Here is a 21640-nt window from a genome sequence, read left to right on the forward strand (position 1 = left end):
CTTTTTCTTTCTCTCTCCCTCTCTCTCCCTGCCTCCCTCTTCCTTCCCCTTCCTTCTCTTCCACTCCTCCCTTTAGAGCAGTGGTTCTCAACCTTCCTAAAGCTGTGACCCTTTAACACAGTTCCTCATGTTGTGGTGACCCCCCCAAACATAAAATTGTTTTCATTGCTACTTCATAACTGTAATTTTGCTACTATACTGAATTGCAATGTAAATATCTGATATGTAGGATATCTGATATGTGACCCCCCACACAAAGAGGCTGAGACCCACAGGTTGAGAACCACTCTTTCAGAGGGTCATTCAGCCACCCTGCACCAAGTTATGGAGAAAGGGGAGCTTGTACCCCTGCCCCTCACTCCCCACACTGCATGGCTACCCTTCTCTCCACTTTCCCACCCAGCCCTAGCCTCACTTCATTAAGGACAGCAGAGGAAAAAGTAAGAAGCAAATGGCCTAATCCTGAATAAGGCAGAGAAGGGACTACTCACAGAGGGCAAGGGGAGATAAAAACCCTAGGAGCAGGGATTGAACAGGAGCACTACTGACTCGAGTCATGTTTAACACAGCTTGTCTTCTGTAACTAACGACCAAATGGGATAACTACCATGCCATCCTCTTGAGTTCAGATGTCACTGGCTATTTGTTACTTCTCCACATTAGGCTTTATTCCTAGAGCTGGTCCCTTGCACAGGTCAAACGGCATGTAGCATTTCCACTAGGATCTATACACACATGTAAGATTTGTATATCATACTGGTTAAAGATATACTTTGTTTCTATATCTACATATACATCTTATGTAGTTTAATATAATCATAGCCCTGTACACTTAAATTTCACTGAATACTTACATGTAAAAATAAGATCACAATGATTGCCCCCGGGGAGTTTTAACTTTTCTTTTCTGTATACTTTGATACTTTTTATAATGAGCATATACTACCTTTACAGCATTTTGGAAACCAATTCATTGGTAAATTTTAAGGCTTTTTAAAAGTCAATTTATTGGTAAGTTTTAAAGTGATGTTCTAGCCTCTGTTAGCCTGCTATTCTCAGCTAAAATTACAAATTCTGGTGAGTCTATTATACCATTCTTGGAGAAGGGTCATTTCCACTATCTTCCATTGGATGAATGTAGTTTCCATCCCAGAAAAAAAATGAAACTTCAGTTACTTGATTGCATAGCGGCATTAGCTCAAATCCTGACCCTCCCTAGGCCAGGACCTTACCTGGGCAGGAAACCCTCCCCCAACCCCAGGCCGGAACCCTGCGGCTCCTGGTTCCTCAATGTTGGACTTGAAACTACATCTTCCTTGCTCTACCAGGGCCGTGGGGGCAAAGGCAGCATCTATGTGTGGGCCTCCGGGGATGGCGGCAGCTACGATGACTGCAATTGTGATGGTTATGCTTCAAGCATGTGGACGATCTCCATCAACTCAGCCATCAACGATGGCAGGACTGCCCTGTATGATGAGAGCTGTTCTTCCACGTTAGCATCCACCTTCAGCAACGGAAGGAAGAGGAATCCCGAGGCTGGTGTGGTATGTGCGAGCTACTTCCTGTCCAGTTCCTTACAGCCAGGGGCCCCTCTGTGACAGACTGGTCTCTCAACTGCACCCTATTCCTTTTGTAAGTTAGCACACCTTCTGAGAAGAACGTCCAATTTCTCCATGTTGAATTGTGCTTAATCAAGGTGGAGACCGACACTTTGCAGATGGGAAGCAAGATCACGTGATGAACCTTTTCTAGTTTATTTTCCATAGATTTCTTTTGTATCTTCTTGCTTTGGCATACAAGTAATGATGTGCTCTGGTTTATCAATATTTCCCAGCATGCCACTTACAAGAAGAGGAATAATTGTAAGAACTGGGGCGTCACATCACACCACAAGCCCCAAGAAAGCACCCCTGCGTTACAGCAGTTAGAAACACCACCAGGCTAGGCATGAGGCTGCAAGTGGTAGAACTCTTGCCTTAGCATAGGCTCAACCCTAGGCTGGATCCCCAGTACAGCAAAATAATAATAATAATAATAATAATAATAGTGTCCATGGGTGGACTTCTCTGGCTCCTTAACCCTCCTAAAGGTGAGCCCAGCTGTGTATTTTCTCAGGAGAAAAAGTATGATTTCTTCATATTATAAAATAATTTTGTGACTTTAAAAACACATTAGGATTCACAGGGTTGTCTCTGTGTATCTCTCTATGTGGCTCTCTCTGTGTGTCTCTATCTCTGTCTCTCTCCCACACACACACACACCCACACCCCGCCCAGGAAACCATCTTCCTTCCTGGGCAACCAGGTGCAATAGCAAACTTTCCCTCCTCTGCAGAGCACAGTAACACTTCGAGGATCTCTTCCTCTCTGGTTACTTTGCTCACATTCTGGTCCTCCAAGCCAGACATTTGGCATAGGATTTAAAGTCATGGATAGGCTACATCTTGACTGGGTCACCTGCTGCCATTGGGACTTCCCCAGACATGAGGACAGGAGCTTGAAACAAAGTCGTTCTTACCATGTAAGGTTTGAACTGCACATCCTCCTTTGGGTTCTCGTCCTTGGCCATACAGTCAGCCTTGCAGATGAGCAAGGGGAGGGGGACTTTTGCCTACAAGAGACATGGCCCTTAACAGCTACCCATCCCTCTGTGGCCCTCCTGGGTGGCCTTCTGAGAAGAAGACATGCCAGCTCCTAAGCAGAATGGGACTTCTGATCCATCCAGAGCCTAGCAGAAAGAAGCAAGGGACAGCAGCCTCCACCCTGTTCTGTTTATGGTACCTCGCTCTACCCTCTGGGAGTCCAGTCCCTTTCCCAGAGGCCCCAAGGGATGAAGTTTTTGTCTTCAGCCCTTATCTATGACGCTTGCTCTACTTGGCTTGGGAAGGGCCCCTCTTTTGAATATTGTAATTTTCTCAGTAGACCATCTTTAAATCTTCCTAATCCTTTGTTCCTCAAAACAATAAGCTCTCCTGAGAACCCTGTAGAGGGAGAAGAATTTCTATGGTTTATACATGATCTCAATGAAAACTCAGCTCTCACAAATATTGAAAATGAAATCATTCTCACTGAAAAGTCCTTTAACATTCAGTTATCCATGTATCCCCTAAATAAAGTAGGGGAGATAACCAGCACACACCAGGGTTTCTTGGAATCTTTTCAAAGTTTTAGATGGAGAGGAATATTTGTTTTCTATAACCTGCCCTTTCTAGGTAGAATAACCTGCCCTTTCTTTGGACATTTAGTCTTCCCACTTTGGGAATACCACCTTTTCCTTCTGGAAGAGAAAAGAAATGCTGATACAAGTCATGATTATCTCATGACGGACTCATGATGAGGAGTCCAAAAGCCACGCCCAGTGCAACTCAACCCACCACCGACTGCTGACCACTCAGAACAGTTCAGATGAGATAAATAGACACCAGCCTGATCCTCATTGTCTGGGGTTCAAACAGTGTGGCTTGTTCATTCATTACTTGATGTCTTCTCTTCCAGGCCACCACAGACTTGTATGGCAACTGTACTCTGAGACATTCTGGGACATCTGCAGCTGCTCCTGAGGCAGCTGGCGTGTTTGCATTGGCATTAGAGGCTAAGTATGTTTCACCTCTGAGCTGGAGGCCATCTCTGAAGGGTGGACTAGTGTGTGCCTCTCCATTCACATGCCAGGTGTCCACAGAGACAGGAATGGATGTGAGAGCCTAGAAAGTCAGGGCTAATGAATTCTACTAGACATAAAAGTCATAAGGCTCATGGTCCTTAAATGACACACAGTCATACACATACATTGTAAAAATATGTACCCGAAAGAGCAGAAGGCTCCAACACCCACAATATGAATCAGCAACTTATTCACACACCAAAATACAGCGCACAAGTATGACTTCCTCTATGAAACCCTCCTTTATCTTCTGTCAGTTACACAGCTGTTTTACTCCACTAATACTCTTAGTCAGCTAAATGAAGAACTATTGAGATTGTTCTTGTATGAGAAGAATCCACTTCTCTACACCAAAACAAAGCAAGTGAAGTTGTGCCGAATAGACCTAGAAATAGGTTCTACTGAGAAGCCCTCTAGGTGGCAGATAAGACGTGGCTCCTCCTGGGTGTGGCTCAGATTTAAGCATCAGTGACAATACCTGCCAGGGTGCTGCTTACCTTCTCTAAGAAACCAGAGCCTGGACTTACACTAAAGGAATACACTTTGGCCCCCAGAAATCATGCTGCTATGCACATGGGTTATATGGGGAGTTTAGAGGTTGGCTCACCCAGAAACTGGTGAGAAGTTAGATCCAGGCTTCCCAGGTAGAGAAGTTAAGTTCCCATCTTGTCTGCAGTTGCTAGGTAACCACAGTTTCTAGCAGACTTGCTTGTCTGTCTCCGCATATTCAGTACATTCTTTGACCTGCAAAAGACAAGGCACAGTGCAGGCTTGAACTCTCAGTTCTCAGGAAAACTGAAGCAGGGGAATATGGAATTTGAGGACAGCCTGGGCTACATAGAGAGACCCTGTCTCAAGAAAACAAAAACAAACGAAAGAGGCAAGCGTTCATTCTCCCCTCTCTGTACCGGTCTAGACATTGATTCTACCAGTCTAGATGTTGACTTTTCCAACAAAAGTCAGGTGGAAATTTCAGGACACCACGAGAGGAACACTGTTCAGACTTGACTATGAAGGACAGATACCTCTGCCCTCCTAAGCGCAGAAACCAAAACTCATTCATGTATGGCAGGCATTATCAGAAGCTGAAACCATTCATCACACGGTCTGCACATACCCTGGGATCTAATCTGGCTTTGCTCACTCAGCTGCAAGCCCAAATAAGAGTCTCTCTTCAGCCTTTCCACCTCAGTGGACAAGGCTTAACTCAGTTCCTTGGGATCTGGGCAAGCGAAATGTCACTTGCCTGGGCCTGACACACACAAAATGGGCAACCTCGGTAAGCTGGAGTGGGGCAGGATGAGCCTACTGAAATCCTAAATAGATTCTCGGTTCTGCACGGACCTATCACCATCCTATCAGCACACATGCTTATCAAATGAACTTTCCAAGAAAGCCCACCCAGAGCTTCTACTTATTTCTCATTGGCTAGAAATAGTCACAAGACCACCCCACACTTCAAAGAAGGCTGATAAATGTAGTGTTGCTGAGCATGTTGCTGTTCTGAATAAAACTGACATTCTATTTTTTCTTTTAATTTTTTTAATTTTTGAGGTTATAATATAATCACACTGTCTCTCCCTTCCTTTTTCTCCCTCCAAACCTTTTCATACACCCCTCCCAATTCTCCTCCAAACACATAACCTGTTTTTTCATTATTATTGCATGCATATATACATATGTATCCCTAAATATAAACTATTCAGTCTGTATAATGTTATTTGTATGTACGATTTCAGGACTGACCATTTGGTATTGGATAACCAATTGGTGTGCTCTTCCCTGGCACCTCTCCTACTCCCAGCTTCCCTCGGTTGCCTATAGTTCTTTGTGTAGGGTTGAGGCCTCATGGGCTTTTCCCTGTCCAGTTTGGCATCCTTGTTCAGCTCATGTTTGGTCAGTCATGTTGGTGAGACTTTATGGGGGTAGATTCTGACCTTGTTAGGAGACAGAATCTCACAGCAAATGCCCTGATCCTCTGGCCCTTACAGCCTTTCCATCCCCTTTTCCACAATGTTCCCTGAGCCTTAGATGTGGGAGTGTTTTATAGATATATCCATCAGGACTGAGCTCCACAACTCTGCATTTTGATTGGTTGTGTTTTCCTGTAGTGGTCTCCATCTGTTGCAAAGAGGAATAAAAGAAGAAATGAAAAGAAAAAGACAATTCCTGGTATTGTCCAGTGTCCATATGGACATTATCTTGTCCTGATTTCTGTTATATTATCCGCAAAATATTCAAAATCAGGCCACCCTCAAAGTTCAGATGACTTGCTAAATATCATTATCAATGCTGTAACTGTTTTTTTTTCCTAGCTTGCTTTGGTTACTAATAGCAAGCTCTTTCTTGAGTGCCCATACTGCATGAGATACTTTACACACATGATCTGGGTTACACACACAATCTACATTTACTCCTCAACAAACCTTTGAGACCTCTTCCCCATAGTAAACCGATGAAGCTGGGACTCAGATGTTGAGGTAATTTACCCAAATTCACGCAATGGGATTCACACAAGCTCTTGGCTGCTTGAGTCTAAAGCTGGAGTTTTTCTCAGCCTGACTGCTGGGCGTGGCAGAGGCAGTGCCAGCATAGAATCAGTAGCAATCCCATGGAATTCAAACCTATCTGCCCTGACATATTGTTTACCAACGCTTGATGATTACAAGATGTTGCCAAGATCAAAAACACCATCTCAAGCCCATGGTCTCTATTGTCAGTGTGTGCAGGAGACATCTGGGACATCGTCTTACTCCTAATTCTCATGTTCATAGCTTCGCGGATGCTGATTCAAAAGCTCTGGGAATCTACCTTTGACACTAGTACCCAGATGATTCTGCTTTGGGAGGCCTGAGGACCACAATGAAGCTCTCTGTCTGGGACATCTCAGGGCCTACACTGATGGCTCCTGAAGCAGCCTGAGTTCCTGTATCATGACAACTTGCACCATTTCAATACTGAGTTACCCACCTGTCCCCTAAGCCATACACTCTGTAAAAGGAATTTCCTTTGACATGGCTATATACAATTAGCCCAGTGCCTGGATGTGGTAGACACTCAACAGACATGTATGGAATATGTCATGTGCGGTACCTTTTCACATACATGTGACCTAGTAGCCCAACCGCTTCACAGAACTGTGAAGAATGTGTCATGTTAGCTATCTATAGCTTCCAACACAACAGCCTTTAATACTATAGATATTCTGCAATTTTATTTTGCCATTATTTAATAGCTGTTGCCTGTGCATCTTGAGCTGATATAGTAGGGTTAAAGCTTAGGGCAAGTTAGTGAAATATCTATTTTGTAGAACAGTGTATTCTATCAATCCTGGAACTTCTCAGAGAGGCAATTAGGAGGAACCCAACTTTACTTCACACATGCACATAAACAGCTAGCCCAGATAATGCCACACACAGAGTTAAATGAATCTAGACTCTTCTCATTTATCTCAGAAGTGACAAGATCTCTGTTCTGCCCCACCCCCACCAGCCCACTCACGAGGAAAACTCCAGAGGAGCACGTGAGGCGATCCTCCCCAGGGTGTCTGGGGAGGAACAACACCTCTGTATGGTGGACACGAAAGCCCCTCCACCTGCTGGCCAGCCTCTGGGTCCCTCAGATTCTCATTTGTCAACACTTCTGGCATTTAAAAACTCAGAATCCCACTCTAGAAAAACCTGGCAAGTTAGCCGCAACCAGCATCTGGATGCGCCCAGTGTGCTCAGGAGCTTCCCAAACGCACTGACCTGCCTTTGAACCTTCTCCCTTGAAGCTGCGGCTCAGTGTTGGGGGAGCATGTGGCTTACCGGAGCACTTTGGCTCTGATTCCGAGTTCCAAACCAATGACCTTTGAATGTGTTGAAATTTTGCCAAATGAATTGTATCATTTCTTGTCCTTTCAATTGTTTGGCTCCTGAAAAGAATCCTCGTCCTTTTGGTTGATTGGCTTCTGAAGAGAACAGTAGTTCACAGCGGGCCTCCCTGCCTCCCCCCATGACTCTCAGTAAAAAGCTAATTCTGCATTACAACCCAGCACACCAACCCCAAATGTTTCATGGAAATACTAATATCCTTTTACATCTGTCCATCATCTTCCTTTTCTATTCTAATCTATCTTATCAATTAATGATTATTCATTTTTGAGACAGTCTCATTAGATATCCTCTCACTCATCTCAGTCTTGTCTACTAGAATGCTCTGGGATTGCTAACAATCCCCAGCAGCTACTTCTCACACCCAGAGACTATGATTTAATTTGTCTGTGATGTGGACTGAGTGGAGGGATCGCAAACGTCCCCAGAGAAAGTTTTAGCCTGCAGCCCAGGTAGATTGCCTGTACAGTGAGTTGTTTCCCTAGCTCACGAATAAGTCATGACTTGCACTTTTAAAAACTAACACTGAGCGGTAATGGACACTGGTTTCCAAAGACCATAGTGAACATCGTCAAGAGGCTGCCTTGTGCCTTGGGGATACAACTATGTTGAAGGTATTGTTCCTGCCTTAAACTGACAGCCTCATTTCAGACATGGAGTGCACCAGGCAGTGAGCACCCAGATTAAGAATTCACACACTGCAAGCACTAGAAAATGCACCCCCCCCATTCCCTTTCAGCTGTGACTCCCAAAACTAATGCTAACCCAATTCCCAACAGCATAAATGAGTTGTTTCTGTTTTTATGATTTAAATAAATGGAATCCTATAGTATTTCCCTATAGGAGTTCATTTTCCCTTACTATAATAAAATCCCTGGTGCTAGGTATTTAATGAAGAAAAGAGGTTTATTTAGCTCACAATTTGGAACTGGAAGCCCAAGGTCAAGTGACCCTTTTGTTTAGCTTCTTGTGAGGGCCATTCTGGTCATGGCAGGAGCAAGAGGTTGAGGAAGGACTCACATGACTAGACAGGAAGCCAGAGAATGGGGAAGGGCTGGGCTTGCTCCTTCATAACCACATATACCATGGTTCTAGATAGGGCATGAACACCTTCCGTGAGTTAAGAGTTCACAGATATTCCAAACTCTCCTGGGGGGACATGTCCTGAGTGTTACTCACCTTAGTCGTTGTGATCTTCCTTCCTCGCTCTTACCTCCGCTCTGCACTCTGCCTCCTGCAACCAGCCTGGATCTGACCTGGAGAGACATGCAACATCTGACTGTGCTCACCTCCAAGCGGAACCAGCTTCACGATGAGGTCCATCAGTGGCGACGGAATGGGGTTGGCCTGGAATTTAATCACCTCTTTGGCTACGGCGTCCTGGATGCAGGTGCCATGGTGAAAATGGCTAAAGACTGGAAAACGGTCCCTGAGAGATTCCATTGTGTGGGAGGCTCCGTGCAGAACCCTGAGTAAGTAGGGGCAATACTTCTCCTGCCACATGTGGAAGGTACCCCCATTGGTGATAATCCCAGGGTCCCTCTCCATGGCAGGAACCACCCTGGGTTTCATCTGGGACAACCAGCTTCTGGGAGAAGCTATAGAGATACACAACTGCGGAGGGACCATGACCCAGAACACAGTTGTGCAACTTAGAACCTATGTTGTAACCATTCCCATAGTTTATAGCATTATTTTTAGGTACACAGGTTGATCAGCCAATATAGCAAGCATGTAGACCAGTAATAAATATGACTAATGTCCCAGAGGCACACTGTAATCCCTCATCATCTCCCCAAGAGCAATCACTATTCTAACTCCATAGACTGATTTGCCTAATCTATATTTAATATAAATGGAACCTATATTATGTTCTCTTTTATATCTATATTCTTATGAGGAAAATTGTATTTATGAGATTTGACCACATTCAAGGTATGTAGTTTATCTTGACTGTTGAAGAGTGACCCATTGTGGGACTACCACTATTGTTCACTCTTATCTGTGGGACAAAGGAAGGACTTGATTTTATTCTACATGAGGTGGGCTGTGATTTAGAGGGGTCTGAGTGAGTTCTCCACACAGAAGCCACTGATTGTGTCAAGTACAGCTACTCTTCATCCCATCTCCCTGTGTGACAAGAGAATTGGTCAGTAAAGAGACCACTTCATTTCATTTCTTTCTATCCTTATTACATATATACCATGAAAATCACAGAGCAGGATTAAAATAAGATATGACAGTGTAATATAAGCTGACTTGAGCTCACAATTCTCCTGCCTCCAGAGTGCTGGGATTGCAGAGGTGTTCACCAGTATTATTTGAGTTTTGATAAATATATGCAATTGGGAAACCATCACCCACTAGAAAGATGGCGTATCCCATCCACCTGGAAATGTCCCTATGTTCCCTTCCAATCAGGACACACACGCCACCAACAGCCACTGTTCTTATTCCTCTCGCTGTAGATTAGTTCTACCAGTTCTTGAATTTAGCTGGAATCAGACAATACAGGGGCTTCTGTTTCTGATTTATTTTGCTCAACACTGAATTTGTGAGATGCAGCTACGATGTTGCGTGTAGTAATCTCTCATTCTCTCCCACTGCTGAGTTTTCCGTTGTGAGACTTCACCTCTGAGCTTAACGAGACTTAACCGTGCTAAGATGGCATCCCCCCTCTGTTTCCCTTTGGTCTTAGATGCTCTGCAGCTGCTGTAGTCAGTTACCCGGACCTGAATCCAAATTTGAACCACACCAATTTAGACCTCTCCACCAAGCTCTTGACCTTTCTGACCCCCTATTTTACCAGTTTCCAGTCTTTGTGACCTGACCCCTTTGGCAGTATGGAATCTACAAACTCCAGCTCAACCTAATGTTTTTGAACTCATTAGAGAAAGTATGCAGGCTTACAAAGAAAGTCAGTTTGATTGACAACATCACAGTGTTTTTAAAAGTCAATTTGTGACAAAGCAGTGCATGTTCTCTCCTTTAAACAGGAAGTTCTAATGGACATCTAACTTATTGTATGTGTATAATATACATGATGAATTCAGAGCAGTGACTGGGGAAATGCCACTGCAAAGCCAGGCATAGTTCCACACACCTGTGATCTCAGCACTGGAGAAACTGAGACCGGAGAATTACAAAGCCTAGGTTACACAGCAAGACTGTTTTTTTAAAAGGTTACTGCAAGACGTATGCAATATAAGATGTGAAAAAGCTCTCACAACAGGGTGTGAGAAAGGGCTAAGGCCATTCTGTATCAGGTCCCACATTCGTGAACAAAACAGAAGCAAAGTCTTTCTTATACTTTAGTGAAAGGTAAGATGCAGGCTTTTTTCCCATGGGAATGAATACGCTTCTTGAGTTCTTTGGGCTCCAGGAGGGCATCTTCTTTTATCCTTTACCAGCACAATGGAATCGGTGCCTCTTTCTGAGGGGTGTTAGTGACACACAGTATAAAGCTGGCACATGGTGGGCACCTAGTCAATGTAACTTTGCCTCTTCCTTTCTTCCATGATTTCAAACACTCCTAGCTCACACTTTAGGAAAAAGTAAGATAGTAATCTCTTAAGATTCAGGAAGAAATAATTGTCTGGTTCTTGTGTGAATTCCAATTTGTGCTTTATGTTTAAAGCATCCTCCGATGGAAAGGTTTGGGTGTTCATCCTCCAGTGAACTAGCATATTCTCATGGGGGACAATCCACCTGTGAGCAGGCATTCTCCCATAGTGAGCATCCTTCCACTGATGAGCATTCTCTGTAAATGAGCATTCCCCCATGGATGAACATTCCCCCTAGATGAACAGTCATTGGTGAATATCCTCCGTGGATGAACATCTTCCTTGATTGAGCATCCTCCCTGAATAAGCATCCTCCTTGATTGAGCATCCTCCTTAGTTGAGCATCCTTCCATGGATGAACGTCCTCCCATAGATGAACATCCTCCCTGGATGAACATCCTCCCATAGATGAACGTCCTCCCTGGATGAGCATCCTCCCTGGATGAGCATCCTCACTGTCTACTCACTGAGTCCAAGAAAGTGGCATAAAACACATCCTTGCAGAACCCCCACACTTTCCCCATGAGCCATTCCATTATCTCATAAAGCATCACTTCAGTCCATACTGAATAGGAAAGCAAAGACTCACACCAGGACCCATGGTCATCTAAAAGCACAAGCTCCAAGTGATTTTATAGATACATGTATCAGGTAAATGCATTAAAGACAGCCTCAGAGGCACCAAAATGCATCGGTGTTTAAGGGAAGAAAAGTTAGCACTTCCCTCTTGGATTGATTTGACCAAGAGCAAGCCCAAGTTTGAATTCTCCATTTCTCTCCCTGTGTCTTTCATCTGTCTGCCAATATAGTTACTGGCCTGTCTGTGTTTGTGTCTGTGTCCTGTATCTGTGACCATCACTATTGCTGTGTGGGTACCTATGCCTGTGTGCTGCCTAAGTGTCCCTAGCAAAGGGCTTTGGTCTGTATTCATTAATCAGCATCACATGAGGAAGGGATGAGGAATGTTTTATAGAAATCTTTAACAGCTTTGCAGGGGATTAAGTTATTTGCTTCAACTGACCCTAAAGCATTCAATACTGCAAGCATGCCTCTATCAAATATCTCTATGCTGCTTCCAACATTTATTGCAGATATTTGTTGTATAAGGTTGCTTTTGGCCTGTTTGCTGTTTTCAACAAATGATTATCATAACATATGTGCATTTCTCTCTGGACCAGATAATTTAAGATTTAAGATAATTTAAGATGGATAATTTAAGATTGAAGCTATCCATTAGCTTAAGCTGTAAAAGCAGATTACATGGGAAATCTAAGACAAGTAAGACTGGTTGTTATACTGTTCTCTTAAAAGTAAGTTAAACAGGCTGAGCACCCAGCAAAACATCAGGCTAAATCTTAAGTGACCTCAAGTTGTATTCTTAACTTGGCTGTAAGGTCTGGTAAAAAAAAAAAAAAAAAAAAAAAAATCTAGTCTCTTAGAATATAAGAGATAAAAATGGCTACTCTAAAGAGTTTCTGGAAGCTTTTACATATATTGTATGTAGCCAATATTAGCCTGGGAGATGTGTTCTATCACTGTTACCTTCTACAGATGAGGAGGCTGAGATGCAGAAGGCAGTAGAAATATAGTCAAGGTCAAGGGAGACCAAACCAGGACTAAAGGAAAGGGCAAGGCCCAGGCTCTTTTCACTATATGACTCTGACCTTAATTCATTGACCAAATGACCTACCATGTTCTCGGACCCTATATCCGGCTCTGTGGCAGTCCTGCTGGGAGCTCAGTGGTGTCTTTATAAGTCAGGGACTGGCAAAGGTTGAGGGCATGCTGATGGTCACCTAGCTACTGAGTGGCCAAGACTGGATTTGAATGGAGGCCATATGGTCCCTTCTGTGTCTCAGTGAGTCTGCACTGAAGGGGGTGATTCCTGGGGGGAGGGGGTTTCCAATACGTCTCCTGAAGACTTTGAAAACCTACCTATGGAGTGGTTCCTCCCTGCACACACACACCCCAAAAAGCCATAACTGTCATTGTCGATACTTTGTCACTGTGGCTCATCCAGTGTCCTCTGGAAGTAACTGAACAGAGAGTACTGGGACACGTGACTGCCTAGGTTACTTAGGGCTCAACCCTGCTCAGCAGAACTACCTGTGCCTGAAGACAGTTGTAGAAGCCTTTACTAGTGTGTCTCTTGGTAAAGTTTAAAAGCATTTCTTGAGAAATTTGGAGCTGTGAGGCTTTATGGGTAGTGACATGTTTTCTAGCTGCACCATCCAAAATAATAGTGGATGGCTGCGGAGCACTGGAGTGGGAGAGCTGAGTGACTACGGTTTCTATTTGATTTGATTCCAAGTAGTTTATGCAGAAGTAGCCACCAGTAGATAGTGGCTACTGTCGGCACCAAGACTCATCTACAGTTCTCCTTGGCAGGAGAGTTGCTGAACAGGGCAAACAGAACGGAAAATGGCAATTTAATAAGATCAGCTCCACGCAGAGTGTCAAGAGCTCGAGGCTAGGAGCATGCCTGGCCAGTCCATGTCACAGCCTTGGACTTGTGCTTCTGTTGCTGGAGAGCCACTGTCCAGGCCTCACACACAGACAGCATAGCATCATGGTCTCAGAGAACTCAGAGGCTGGACAGGAGAGCTTGGTGGGCAGCGTAGGGTTGACCATGCCCTCTTGACAGAGAAGACCCTGGACTCACACTTGCAAGGAGCTTTGATGGAGGAATGAACAGCCTCCACAACTGCCGCTTCCCTCGACACTCAGGCTGCACACAAACAGCTCATAAGGCAGAGAGAGCGGTAGGAGCGGTGATTGTCAGGCATATGGGTTTCCTTGGCATTTATCTGCCCAGAGAAGGAGTCCATTTGAAAAGCAATTTTCTAAAGAACTTTATCAAGAGACTCAGTGAAGGGTGCTCAAGGAGGATCAAAGGGAAAAGAAAACCGGCTGTGACCAGCGGTGCCAGCCATGTGCAAAGAACAGAATGAACTCGGCTGCCGGGTCACCTGTGCAGAGGGGAGCACTGAGTTCAGGCCACTCCCACCTCCCACCCTCTGTGCACCCCAAGGGAACCGTTGCTGCAGCTCCTCTAGCTGAGTGTGTGTTCCAACTGAATTCCAGACAAATTTGGGGAAATGTGTTAAAACCTGATGTGAATGCCAGAAGAGGCATGGAGGAGAGAGGAAAAAAGTGTGCTTTGCCCCTTAACACCTGTGCAGCCCTGCCCAGCACTTCTGACACACAGTGTCTTCCTGTGTGGGTCATTGGGCCCCTGATCCTATCGTGTGCAGAAAAGGAACCGCCAAATGATCATCCCACTGGGAGTGCTCACAAATGCAAGACTGTAGGCATTGTACGTACTTGGAAAAGAGTGGCTGCTGTCTATGGCTAATGAAAGAATCACAATTAGACAGTTGAAGGTGTCCATGGCACAGGCATTCCATGGGGCACACTGAGAAATGCTGCTTCTAGGCAGGAGTCAACTGACTGCTTGGTTAAAGCAATATACAACAAGATAAAGGTATGAGCCACCCCCAGATCCCCGGGGTTTTCTTTAGAGGACTTGAGCACCAGGCTTTTGTGCATCTCCTCCTGTAAGGTCAGCTGCTCTGAAGTGTCTTGGTGAGTGTCTGCGTTGAAGGTGTTCCAGAACATGGCCTAAGAACAGGCACTCTATGACTATTCAAAAATATCTACTCCACAGCCACCTCCTATTTTAACTTCTTCTGAGCTAACTCTTCCCAAGCACAGATCTTATTTTTTCATTTCATTTTTTCTATTTTTTTTTATAAAAACAAGATGCCGCCACTGTAGTAAGACCAAAATACAAGTGAGGAGAAAAAACTAAATAAATAAGAAACCCCTGAAAAATATAGTTATCTCACGGTGTGGAGTCTTTGCTCCAGGACCACAGATGCTTGGGACATCAATGAATACTCCTGTAAAACAGTGTCCTACCATAACCTGTGACACACTCCCCTGTGTGCTATACCTCATCTCTAGATACGTATATAAAATAAAGTAAATGTTAAATAGATAGTTCTTATACTGTACTGTTTAGAGAACAATGACTACAAGCTAAGGTGCTCTCCTATCTATGATTCTCTTTTTCCATTTCTTTTAATTCTCTCATATATCCCCTCCTCTACTCTCCTCCTAGTCCCACACACACACATCCCTCTCCTCCAAATCCACTCCTCCTCTGCTTCCCTTCAGTAAAGGGCAGGCCTCCCAGGGATATCAATCTAACCAAGGCATAACAAGTTACAATAAGACTAAGCACATACCCTCATATCAAGGCCAGACAAGGCAACTCAGTAGGAAGAAAAGGGTCCCAAAAGCAGGCAAAGGAGTTAGAGACAGCCCCTACTCCAACTGTTAAAAGTCCCATAAGAACACCAAGCTACACAACCATAACATATATACAAAGGACCTAGATCAGACCCAAAGAGGTTCCCTGTTTGTCCGTTCAGTCTCTGAACCCCAGTGAGCCCTGGTTAGTTGATGCTGTGGACTGTGTTCTCATGGTGTCTTTGACCCCTCTGGCTCCTACAGTTCTTCCTCCCCCTCTTCTGAAGGATTTCCCGAGCTCTGCCTGTGGGTCCTACCTCTAATTCTTAGACAATCAAAGAAATATGTTCTATTTTCTCAAAAGGAAGTAATGTCACTTTTCTGCCAAAATTTCTACAAACTCACTTGAAAAGTGAACATCCCTAAGTTACTCCAGTCCCTAAGTATCCTGGATACTATTGGAACTGAAAAACAACTTCTCTGTGACCAGAGATTCATCTCCTATGTGGACTGAATCATTAAGATAATAGAGTACTGGAGGTGGGTGGTGGTGTTTTGTTTTGTTTTGTCTTGTCTTGTTCATTGTTTGTTTTGCAACAAGGCCTTCCTATGTAGACCAGCATCAACTCAAACTTGTTATGTAGCCCAGGCTAGCCTGAAACTCATGCTTCTCCTGTTAGCGCCCTGTGTGCTGGGATTACAGGTGTGCGCCTCTATACCCAACTAATAATGACTTGCGTTCAGCAGATATTAAGTGAGTTCTGTGGTATCAAGGGCAGTTATTACAGGGAACATGCTAGTTGTTGGCTTGTGAGTTTCCTTATTGAATTTTTCAAGGGAGCCCATAATACAAGGTAGGAATAGAATATAACATTCAGACTCATGCCATGCATCTTCCTGGCATCATTCTTTGCAAATCCCAGCTCCCTCAGAGTCCACCTTCTAGAGTCCTTCTTCTAGACCTGCTCCTATCTTCACAGAAACCCCATGGCAGACTATAGAATTTCCCTAATACCATAAGGTGCCAGCCATTCTAGACACCACCAAAAGGATGGCCAGAAATCCTGCATTGCCAAATCTACACTTTCCCAGAACCTGTGAGCCAGGAAGAAACTGACGACCATAAAAACAGAAGCCCAGGAACTCTCTCACATCTTGCTCTCCTTATCAGGTTCAAATTCAACAAAAAAAAAAAAAAAAAAAAAAAAAAAAAAAAAAAACCAGTTTCCACCTCTCATGTGTGGGAGTAACTATCAAAATCAATGAATAAAAAGTTAATTAAATTAAAATTTTAAAGTAGAATTTCAGCTCTTCACTCATGCTAGCTGCATTTTTTTTTTTTTTTTTGGTTTTTCGAGACAGGGTTTCTCTGTGTAGCTTTGCGCCTTTCCTGGAACTCGTTTTGGAGACCAGGCTGGCCTTGAACTCACAGAGATCTGCCTGGCTCTGCCTCCCGAGTGCTGGGATTAAAGGCGTGCACCACCACCGCCCGGCGCTAGCTGCATTTTAAGTGTTTTGTTGCCATATGTAGCCAGTGCCTACTGTACTGGAATGCACAGGTACAGAACACTTCCTTCACAGTAGGAAGTTCTATAGGCCAGTGCCAACCCAGTCATTTAAAAATACACTCTGTATACACATGTGAATATAACCTGACTTCCAAGGCTGGTTTTATGACTGCTTGTCAATAAATTCTCAAGAGCCTAGGACCAAAAGGCCATTTCCCCCACCACCCCTGGCTCTCCATAACCAGTGGCTGCTTCCTGTGTTAAGGAGCTTTGGTGCTGCCTCGCTCGTGGAAACACGTATTTTCTACCTGAGTTACTTTGACAGTTGCCATGGTAAAGTACCCTACCCAAAGCAACTTATCAGGCTACCATTCAAGGTCACAGACCATCATGGCAGAGAAGTCACAAGAGTGGCAACATGAGGCAACTGGTCAAGTTCCATCCACAGTCAAGAAGCAGAGAATGGTGAATGCCAGGACCCAGCTTATCATACAGCCCAGGGTCCCCATCCAGAGAATGGTAACAGCAACTAACCTAATCAAAATAATTCCTCAGAAACATTATCAGAGGCTAATCTGAGTCTAAATGATCCCTCCCAGATGTGCCTGGAGCCTTGTGTCTGTCCTAGCTGGTTCTGGAGCCAGTGTTAATTGCCAATTGACAACCACTGTTAACCATCACAGTTTTCAAATGGCTCAGGAGAGTATGCCTTGATTAATCAAACACAGCATGTGCTTCCAAAAACCCTCTCGAGCATGTGATCTCAATTCCAAGGGTACTACAGAATCAGGCTTGGCACCAAGTTGGTTCTCTGTGATGAGCATCTTTTGTAGATGTGTTCTACAAGATGCACATTTTAAAATAACTATCATTCCTTAAAAACAAACAAATATGTATTATTTGGAGCTCTAAATGCAAAGCCATGTAGAAAGGGGGTATTCCATAGACAAGGAGTCAGGGAAGAGCCCTAACACATACTATGTAGCAGGCACTGTGGTTGGTGCTTTTACACAGTCACTAACCTCACAAGTCCACCCGCAATAGTCACACTTCAAACGCATAATTTTCCAGTCTCTCATAACCCATACGTGTAAAAGCTGTATCCTAATTCAAATAAGTGTGTCCCCAGACTCTGTAGTCTTCCCATTGCACCATGTGGTCCCAAGTAGTCTGTGTCTAGTACAGGAAGCTTAGAGCTTTGCACATTCAAAGATATTCCTCAATGAGGAGTTGCGCTGTAAGGAGAGGTGGCATGGAGAATGCCTGGGCTGGCCTCTCCAACTCTGGTCAAACACACTCCCAGAGTGGCCAGATCTTTCACTAGAATGAATTAAACCAACTTTGGCATTTTTAGTGGTAGAACAGTTGAACGTCCCTAGTCTAAGAATCAAACATGCTCCAAGATTCTGAAAATCTCACACTGGCTCTCATGTGACAGATTCTGGTTAAAGCATCACTGCATAGATAAAAATATTATTTATGATTACCTTCAGGATGGCATATAAGGATATGAAACATACATGAGTTCTCTATTTAGCCTTGGCTTCCATCTCCACAATGCATAAGCACATATTCCAATATTCCAAATCTAAAGTCCTTCTAGTCCCAAGCCTCTGCAATAGGGAGTATTCAGTCTGTAGGAACCATTAAACCAGCAGCAGCTCCCACTCATCAAGGTCTACAGCACTTTAAACGAAAGGCATGATGGAGACTTCTTTTTGCAGTATCCATGCAGTTATCTGTCAATGCAGAGGCTCATAACCAGACAAAGTGCTGAGAATAAATGATATTGAGTGCTCAGCCCTAAGTGGAACACTTGTACCAAATCCCCAAGACTCAGAAAACACGGGGAAGAGAGGACAGAATGTAAGAACCAGAGGATAAGGGAGAGAGCTGGGAAATGCTGTTCTCTGGCCTTGACATGGCCGTTGCATTCCTAAATGCACAGCAGCTGTGCTCACCTGCACACAATCCGCACATGCTGGAGCCCTTAACATTCCAGCCAAGATAAGAGAGGGGCCCGTGTGCCTCCACCCCTTCCTGAGGAGCTTCTGGCAACTGATAGCTGCTCTGGGAAGGAAAGTCATTTTTATTCAGGGTGTGGCCACCTGCAGGTCACCCACGCTCTAGTGGACAGCCCCACATCCATGTATGTACAGGCAGCATTAAGTGGACTTAGTGGGTTGGCCTTTTTTTTTTAGGGAGACGCGTTGGGGAGTGGGATGGGGAAAGAGGGGGATAGATACGATAAAGATACATTGTATACATGTAGGAAATTGTCAAAGAACAAATTTTAAATGTACTTTAAAAAAGAAAAGAAAGTCATTATGAACTTTTGCCTCCATCTGAGTCACTCCTAAAGTTAACCCTAGGACAAGACCTTGCCAGTTTGGGACACTGAGTCATTCCACTAAGAAACAGGGATGCCAGAGAACATTTATGGAACACATCTTGTCAGTCATTGGTAGAGGACTGTCCCTGAGGAGCTAAATCCCTGACACTTTTAGGTGTCCTTCACACAGACTGAGCAGATGCCCACGATGTTGGCAGGGAAGAAGCTGGGAGACAGCTGAAGTGGAAGGTGGGCAGGCTACGTGAGAGCTGTAGTTGCAGGTGACTCAGAGAGGACTTAGATGTAAGGACACCAAACTGGCTACCTTTCCTTTACAGGGAAGGTTCCCTGCTCAGATTCACAGTTGATGTGAAAATCAAAACCCAAGTCAGTCTCAATAATTAATCTCAAAGCACTTTCTCTTCCTGCTACAGATGGTGTCTTGAAAGCCCTTCTCATGGCCTGCATACCTTCTCTTACCAAATCTCTTCTCTCTCTGCCCTCAGGAAAATACCACCCACCGGCAAGTTGGTACTGACCCTCCAAACAAATGCATGTGAGGGGAAAGAAAACTTCGTACGCTACCTTGAACATGTCCAAGCTGTCATCACAGTCAATGCGACCAGGAGAGGAGACCTGAACATCAACATGACCTCCCCCATGGGCACCAAGTCCATTTTGCTGAGCCGGCGTCCAAGAGACGACGACTCCAAGGTGGGCTTTGACAAGTGGCCTTTCATGACCACCCACACCTGGGGGGAGGATGCCCGAGGGACCTGGACCCTGGAGCTGGGGTTTGTGGGCAGTGCACCACAGAAGGGATTGCTGAAGGAATGGACTCTGATGTTACATGGCACACAAAGTGCCCCATACATCGATCAGGTGGTGAGGGATTACCAGTCTAAGCTGGCCATGTCCAAGAAACAAGAGCTGGAGGAGGAGCTGGATGAAGCCGTGGAGAGGAGTCTGCAAAGTATCCTGAGGAAGAACTAGGGCCATGCTTCCATCTCCGCCACCCCCTCCTCCCTGTCTCTGCCTCTGTCCTTGCTCCAGCGTCCTGGCAGCCACCAGCCACCCAGCAATTCCTGTTACCCCCACACAAGCGACCCTAGCCTGGTCTGCGGCTTTGCTCAGTGTCAATGATTCTTTTCACTACAATGGAAGCAATCGTTTTTATTCTGTAGCCCAAATATAGCGTTCCTACCAACATCTATGTCCTATGTGTGACTCGACCTTTATTTCTGCCACGTAAATGGGTGATACACTGTAAACAAAACAAGGACAGCTTTTCCCTCAGTTTTTTTCATATCTGAGAAGGAAAAAGAATGCACCTAAAAAGCCACACTTGGTGACTCGAGAACAACCGTGGTCTCAGCTGAGGTGTTTTTACATAGCATGGGAATGAACGGTGACAGAGGGTGACCCAGCTCTAGCACAGGGGTGGGTGGTGGCTTGAACTAAGCAAGACTATTCAGGGCTGTAAATTGAGGTGCATGATGAGAAAGATGCTGTCCCCAGGGAACCCTAAATACTGGACAGGGTGAGGAAATTTAAAAGACATGAGCACTGAAAATTTACCACCAATACCCAGCCCGTGTTCCTTCTGTTCTGCCAGGATGACGTAAGACTGAAACATGTGACTCTTCTGTCAGCAGCGGCTGCTCTGAGCTGGGACAGAGTTAACTGGAGCAGCCAACATGCCTCTCTTACACAGAGATCATCCACACACCTTCAGTTTTCTGGTACTCTTTACACAGCCATCCAAGAGAGAAAACTACCAGGCGTCTCTAGCAGCTGTCTGACACGGGGCAGTTTACTAGTTTTAGAAACAGGAACATTCGTTTTCCCGAGTTTTAGACCTCCGTGGTGTGACACAACCAAGAGGCAAAAGTTTTTTGGTTTTGTTTTGTGTTTTGGTTTACTGTTGATAACTTTGCCCACACCCACCTGTGCTTTGATTTCCCAAAAGTATCACTGGAGTGCAATATCCCCCTCCCTCAAGTTGTGATTTCGGTGACGTACTGGGAAATGGGCCTCTGTTCCAGAAGAGGCCAGTAGATGAAAGAGGTACATCAGAAGTCCCAAGTGACCACATTCAAGTGGACCTATGGTTAAAAGGAGCCTGTTCCGCTGAGAGGGACGTGTGCCACCTCATTCCCCATAACTGGGGGCCAGAAGGGAGCAAGAGACAACCTCTTTTAGGGAAGCAGATATCATCTTGGCAACTCAAACCCATGAGAATATCTAACAAGCACCCCAAAGGGGACAGCTGTCAACCTTCAAAGACACCATTTCATTCCCGAACAGTTTTTTTTACCAAAGTAACCCATTGTCACTTGGTGTCCCCACCCACGGATTGGCTTCTTGCTCAAATCTCAGTGTTCAGTCATCCCATCCCCCACCCCCAGCCACCCCAGGCTCTCGCCCTCCCTTCCCTTGAAGTACGCA

General features: G+C 44.8%; 1 protein-coding gene across 2 annotated transcripts in view; it reads left to right on the forward strand.

Moving 5' to 3' along the window:
• The window catches only part of Pcsk2 (proprotein convertase subtilisin/kexin type 2), a 245033-nt gene extending 224848 nt beyond the window's left edge, over positions 1-20185 (forward strand). For both annotated transcript variants that reach the window (XM_059259622.1, XM_059259623.1), the window contains 4 exons: positions 1329-1544; positions 3495-3595; positions 8780-9007; positions 19699-20185. In XM_059259622.1, coding sequence (XP_059115605.1) covers positions 1329-1544; positions 3495-3595; positions 8780-9007; positions 19699-20185 — 1032 coding nt within the window. The remainder of the gene's footprint in view (positions 1-1328; positions 1545-3494; positions 3596-8779; positions 9008-19698) is intronic.
• The last annotated feature ends 1455 nt before the right edge of the window (positions 20186-21640 follow it).

This window comes from Peromyscus eremicus, chromosome 4 (assembly GCF_949786415.1).
Source record: "Peromyscus eremicus chromosome 4, PerEre_H2_v1, whole genome shotgun sequence".
NCBI lineage: Eukaryota > Metazoa > Chordata > Mammalia > Rodentia > Cricetidae > Peromyscus > Peromyscus eremicus.